The following is a 6,348-nucleotide window of genomic DNA, read 5'->3' on the forward strand; positions in this document are numbered from 1 at the left end:
TCTTCAGCATCTCCAGGCAGAAGCTTGGCAGAAAGAACGCTTCTCCACCCACTTGGTTTCCTATCCCGTGATGGCTCTTCCATCTGGCTCATTCATGCACTCATTCAGCACATTAGTATCGAGCACCGACTCTTGCCCCGCTGTGGTCAAGGTACCGAAGGGGGTGGGAAGTGAAATGGATTTCTAAGAGAGACACACATAAAAAGAGCAATCCCAGGAGTAACGTGATAAGGACCACGTCCTGTGCGAGCTTGAGAGGCGAGATCACCCCCAGATCTGGCAGGAGTGGAGGAGGGGTATGCATTAGGGAGAGCTTAGAGGAGGTGGGATTTGAGCTGGGCCTCGAAGAGAGGGTAGGATTTGAAAAAGTGTAGCCAAAGAGGACATCCCCGGTAGTGAGAACAGGCCCAAGCCTAGAGGTGGGAGCACATGGCCATGTCTGGGGAACTGGGAACAGGATCCCCGTATGGAAGAGGAACAGGGGGAGTCAGGATGGCCTTAATGGGTGGGCCAGCCACTTGACCCTGGGAGCTGTGGGCTATGGCACAAGCCACATTTGTCACAGACCAGTGGCTGTGGAGGGGCATCAGGAGAACGGGAAATAAGGCCCAAGGAGTCCCAGGAAGACACACGCCAGTGTTACTTCTTAGGCCTCGTCAGCCCAACAGAACTTGGATGCGTGTAGCAGGTCACCCAATGATTTCAACTTAAAAAAGAAAAATCGGGAAGATCCCCTTATTCAAAGGGCATCACAGAAACCCCAAAGAGAAACGAGATTAGGCTGCTTCAGTTAAGGCAGGTTGGGGGAACTTCCCATCTCAGCTCCCTATCACTCCCCACAGCAGCACCTTGGGCACCCCGGGGGAATCAGAGGAACACGATTTGAAAACCACTGGTCCACCCCACCCAATTTTCATTTTACAGGTGGGGAGCCTGTGGCGGGCGGGAGAGAGAATGTAGGGGCACCAGACAGCTTGACCAATGGCTCAAGGTTCTTCTCCATCTTGTGCCTAAGATCAGGGAGAAAGCCAAGGTCAGTGCAGAGATGGAGGTGGGAGTGGTCCCCCTCACTCGGTGGCAGTGATGCCCCCAGAGATCCCCGTCTGTAGCCTGGTGGCAGCTGGTGCTATGCTGTGGTTTATGTCATCCACAACCTATAGATGGACAGAAGTTGCCCTGGCTCCTCCCTCCCACCCTGCACATAGAAGGTGGAGATGTGGCCAGGAAGACAACTTGTGACCACTGCTGTGGGGCTGGGGCGGGATGGGGTGGTGGAGAAGCACCCTGAAGCCCTAATCTAAAGAGAAGGGCCCTCTGGGTAAAATGGCTGTTCTGCATATGTGCTGAGTGTTTTATTATTTACCAAAGTGTTTTCGGGTAGGATTCTATTTCATTCTTACAGTTAGCCTGTGAGGTTGATATTATCCCTATTTTTACTGTTAATAAAGGTGAGGCTCAGAGAGGCTGAGTGAGTTGCCCCACGTCCCACAGCTGCTAAGAAGGCAGAGTCCCCTCACCCCGGTCTTCTAACCCCAGGTATAGAGAGTAGAGTGTAAAGGAGGGAAGGAGGGAGGAGGTGGTTGTGTGTGTGTGTCTGTTTTGGGAGGCTGCCAGAGAAAAGTGGAGTAGGAGCTGAGGCTGAGAATGTGCCTGTGAATTATTATGCAGCACCTACTCCTTTAATCATGTGCATCTCACCTAAGACTGTAAGAGCCCCAGGGGAGGGACTCCTGGACCCCCAGTGTCTAGCTCAGTGCCTGTCCCAAGACAGGCACCGGGGCAGTGTCTGCCCCGTGAGTCTGATTAAAGAGGGTGCGCTTGCAACCTTGTTTCCGGCTGAGGTTGCCTCAAACACCAGCAGCTGCCTCGCTGGCAGCACATCCTGCTCTCCCAGGTCTGACATCTTCCTGCGTCTTCTTCTCCTTTTGCAAATGGGGAGAAACGCCCACAAAGCCGCTGGCAATGTGTAAGAGGGGAGCCATGAACATGCGGGGCATCCTGGCTGGTGGGTCCTTGTCATCCCTCTTCCCCCGTCCAGCCTGCCCCTTCGAGGCACCCTGACCCTGCCTGGGCTCTGCAGGTGAAGCGGCAGCAGTACCCTCTGTTCCAGCAGCTCCAGGAAACAGAACAGTTCTGACTGCCGGCCACTGCAGGGGCCACTCGTCTGGGCTCCGGAGAAGTCTGGGATCAGTGCCCAGCTCAGCACAGGAATAAAGAAGATATCCAAGCTCGAGACTCACCCTGTCACAAAGGTCTGGGCAGATTTCTCTAGCTCCTCTGAAAGAAAAATGGGCTGCCCACCCCATCTCCTTTACAACCTGCCCCCCTCCTCATCACTGGGGAGACACTGGATGCATACCACAGGCTCTGACATACACGGGCATCTTCCCAAAGAGGCAAGGCTGATGAGAAGTCCCCAGGCCCGGGCCCCCTCCCTGCCAAATGTCCCAGAGACACTTGCCTCTGAGTGCCCAGGCAGACATTTTGGGAGGCCAAGACAGACAGCTGACACTCCTCCAAGGCTTGGCACATGTGATGTCACACCTGCTACTGTCTCCCTCCCTGACTTTAAGGGAACAGCTTCCTGGCAGTAGCCCCTCCCCACCAATCCTGCTGGTTGGCTCTGGCCGCTACAGGGGGCCCCTTCCTAGGGTCTTCTCCTGTCCCTTAGGGTTCTGATAATGTTTTTGTCCCCAGCAGGCCTGGCATCAAACAAAACACAGGCATGGAGACAAGGATGAAAAAGCAGGTCCACTTTATTTACAACGATCAGTTGGTGACACATAGATCTTTGGGCTTTTTGTGGCCTTCTTGAGAGACACCTGGGCAGGGGCCCACTCCCTCTGCTGGGTGAACACACTCCCCTTCCTCAGCCAGCTACGAGAACCCAACTGCTGTCAGGACCCTCCTGCTCTGACAAGCCCTGACTCAGGGGACGGGGGGGGGAGGGGGGGGGGGGGGGGGGGTGGTATTCCTCCTGTGTCCATTTTCTGGGTGGTCAGTGTCCTCAAGCACCTGCCAAAGGTTCTCTTTACCTCCTTTGGAGACCTAGTGGGGAACCCCACACATCTGTCTGCAGAGATGTGGGGTGGGTGGAGTCTTGTGGGGGTGCCGGGTGCCAGGGCATAGTCTTGGGCAGCTGCCTGGAGCAGAGGGCTGTTACTTGCTCTAACCTGTTGTTTGGGTTGGTAGGACCAGCCCAGTCTTCTCCAGAGACAGAGCAGTGAAGTCCAGAAATCCTCCAAGGGGTAGAGAGGCCAGGCATAGGGCCTGAGAATCCTTCCTTGTGTGTATGGCAGCCGACTCACTACCCACCTTGGACCTGGCCTCAGGTCTCTGGGGCCACTATTCTTTCTCTGCAAGAATGCCTGCCCAGAACTGGTCCCATCCCAGGGAGGAAGTCTTGACTGGCCAACGGCAGGACCACGGCTTCCACCTGGCCAACGTCCAAGGCCATCCTCCTGGATTTCTGGAAACTTCTTCCCCCTTCTTTGGAGAGGTTGTTTTGGGAGGGAGAGGGTGGTCTATGGGCAAAGACCTGTTGTAAAGCTTACGGGCAATTCCACGATGGAGGGCGCTCAGCAACTCCGGATGTGGGGGAGAGGTGAACGTCGAATACTTCTGCTGCTCTCCTCCCCTTTGTCCCCCAATAATCAAGGACATATCAGGCGTCACCCTGAGCCAGGATGAGACGCGGGGCAGACAACAACAGAGACCACAAGGGAGGCATGGGCCGGGGGACGAGAGGGGAGCCGAAGCGGGCAGGGCCAGGGTTGGAGGCTGGAAGTCAGGCCGGCGCGGGGCTGGGGCCACCAGTCCTGCGCCCCCCCCCGCCCCCTCCTCCCCTGCGCTCTCAGCGTGCCTGGCCCGCCCGCTCCCTGGGGCCGGCCTTCCAGCGGCGGGGCTGCGCGGGCGCCGGCTGTGCCGGGGCGCCCCGCAGGCTGCACGTCCTCAGCTCCCGGGCCAGGCTGAGCACCTCGGGCCGCTCGCGCTCCTCTGCGTCTCCGTCCTCCTCCTCGTCCTCCTCCTGGATGCTGCTGAGGCGCGGCGCCCCACGGCCGCGCTCGGCGGCCGGCGGCCGGTAGGCGCACTTGGCGTTGAGCAGCCGGCGCAGCGGGGCGCGGGGCACCGAGGCGGCGGCGCCCCCGGCGCGGAGGTGCTGCTGGCGCACGTGGCGAGCGTCGCTCTGGCGCTGCAGGCGCTTGAAGTCGCTGAAGGCCGCCAGCGCGGTCTGGCGGAGCAGGCGGGCCAGGGCGCGCGCCTTGTGCGCCCGCGCCAGCAGCACGGCGTGGCAGCGCAGCACCACGGCCTTGTGGCGCGCCTGGTGGCGGTAGACCCAGGCGAAGACGCGCGGGTGGCGCCCGTCCGCGGTGCAGTAGGTGATGCGCGGCAGCAGGTAGGCGTGCGCCGGCCGGCGGCCCCCCGAGCCCCCCGAGCCCCCCGAGCCCCCCGAGGCGCTGCGCTCGCACGGCTGCATGCGGATGCCGTGAGGCCCCAGCGTCAGCTTCATCTTGGTGCCCCCGCCCGGCCCGCAGCGCGCCCAGATCTTGCCCACGGCGTCGTCGGTGCAGCCGTCGCCCTTGGCGTGCAGGGTGACGGCGTTGCCCAGGTACCACACGGTGTAGGTCGGGTCCTCCTTGTTGAGCTCCACTTTCTGGCGCCGGCTGCGGAACACGCGGCCCAGGCGCTCCAGCGGCCAGTCGGGCAGCAGGTCCGGGCAGGAGCGCAGGAAGCTAGAGAGTAGGGACGTGTAGGCGAGTCCCGGACTCAGGCTCTTCGCCTTGCACTTGGCCTCGTCCTCCACCAGCACGAATTTGTTGCGTCTCCAGGGCAGCATCGCGGCGGCGGCGGCGGCGGCCAAAGGGGCTGGGGGCACCGGGTGCTTACGGGCGTCCTGCCCGGCGGCCGGGGGGAGGGGAGGGCGAGCAGAAGCCCGCGGCCCCGGGGTCGCGAGCAGCTGGGCGGCGCCGGAGGCAGTCGGTGCCCGGAGATACCCGGTGCCCGGCCGGGCTGGCAGCCGAGATGCCGGGGCGGCGGCCGAGCGTCCGGGAACAGCTTCCCCCGGGAGTAGCTCCAGCCGTCCGGGAAACGAGGAGGGGAGGGGGGATGGGCGTGGTGGAGGGGCCCCCCGGGCCCGAACTGGTTGGGGGGGGGGATCCCGCAGTCCCCGCCGCCCAAATTGCGGCGGCAGGGAGGTCGCCGGAGCTGGGGCTGGCGGCTGGCCGCTCGGAGGGGTAGACCGAGAGCGCGATTGCGGTGGGGACTCCTTCAGGCGTCGCGGCTCCACCTCCCCGGGCTGCCTACATCACCGGGCGGGACCGCTAGCTCTCTTGTTCCCTCCCCTCGCCCTCCTCTCTCTCCTCCCCCGCGCCGGCTAGCGCTGCTCTTCGCCCGGGACCCGGCACAGGCGCGGTGGAACGGGTTTAATCATTCTTATTGGAGGGGTGGGGATGGAGGGGAAGTTAAGGAGTAGGAATCTTTTGAAATGTACCGGAGGGCTTTGCTAAATGCACATTTCTCTGACCCCCCTGGTGGTCTCCACGCTCCCCCTAGCGCATTCGGGATCCCCCTCCTCTCTCCAGGATTCCTGCTGCCCGTCAGTGACTGCATGTCCCTACCCCCATCTCTGAGAGAGCTTTTGGGTGGGTTCCTGATGGGGCTGGCCTGGCGCACTTTGCCTCCTGTCTGCACAGCAGAAAGCCAGCTGAGGTGGCCGAGCTGTGCAGTGGAAAAGTACTGTCGCTTGGTGAAGCTTTCTCCTCGGTTCTTCCAAGGTCATGGGCCAGGCCTCTGCGCCTGAGCTAGGAGAGCAGTCACTGCTCCGGCGCCTGGTAGAGCCCCTCGCCCGGCCCGAAGCAGGAGGGTACTTTTTCAGGGTTGGGGAACGTTCCTGAGCAGCCCTGGGTCTGTGGGAATTGCAGCTGAAAAGCTCCTTGTGGCCAAAGGGCTGCCTCTGGGCTCTCTGAGGATCAAATAGGTAAGACTCCTGTTTGTGAACACCAATCCTGCTCCCGAAAGCCCTGGGGTTTTGCATTTATTAACTCCTTTAATCCTCAGAACAGTCCAGGCTCAGTTAAGTGACTTGCCCAAGGTCAAAGGGCTAGTAGGAGGTGGGACTTAGTGCTCTGCTCAGGTTTGGCTGACCCAGAAGCAGGCCCTCACCCTTCTAGGAGTCCACGAATGCTGCATCTGGATGGGCATTTTCCATCTTCTCCTGTGACCCATCAGTGGGGGCTTTAACTGGGGAGGGGGACTGGAGTACTCGGAAAGAGACAGTTGTCCCTGGGGGTGGGGGATGCATCTCCCCCTTTCAGGATTTGTTAAGCCACAGGCTCTGTAGAATCCCAG

General features: G+C 60.9%; 1 protein-coding gene across 1 annotated transcript; it reads right to left on the reverse strand.

Annotated features, from left to right (window-relative positions):
• Positions 1-2,751: 2,751 nt before the first annotated feature.
• Positions 2,752-5,347, reverse strand: FAM43B (family with sequence similarity 43 member B). The gene has a single exon (XM_025856137.2). The coding sequence runs from the start codon at positions 4,835-4,837 to the stop codon at positions 3,854-3,856; it is 984 nt and encodes a 327-aa protein (XP_025711922.1). The 5' UTR covers positions 4,838-5,347; the 3' UTR covers positions 2,752-3,853.
• Positions 5,348-6,348: the final 1,001 nt, after the last annotated feature.

The sequence above is a fragment of the Callorhinus ursinus genome, unplaced genomic scaffold (assembly GCF_003265705.2).
Source record: "Callorhinus ursinus isolate GAN/ISIS: 27379988/994484 unplaced genomic scaffold, GSC_fseal_2.0 scaffold18, whole genome shotgun sequence".
Classification (NCBI taxonomy): Eukaryota; Metazoa; Chordata; class Mammalia; order Carnivora; family Otariidae; genus Callorhinus; species Callorhinus ursinus.

Coding starts and splice junctions, on each gene's coding strand:
- FAM43B (XM_025856137.2), bottom strand. CDS start 4,837: ATGCTGCCCTGGAGACGCAACAAATTCGTGCTGGTGGAGGACGAGGCC.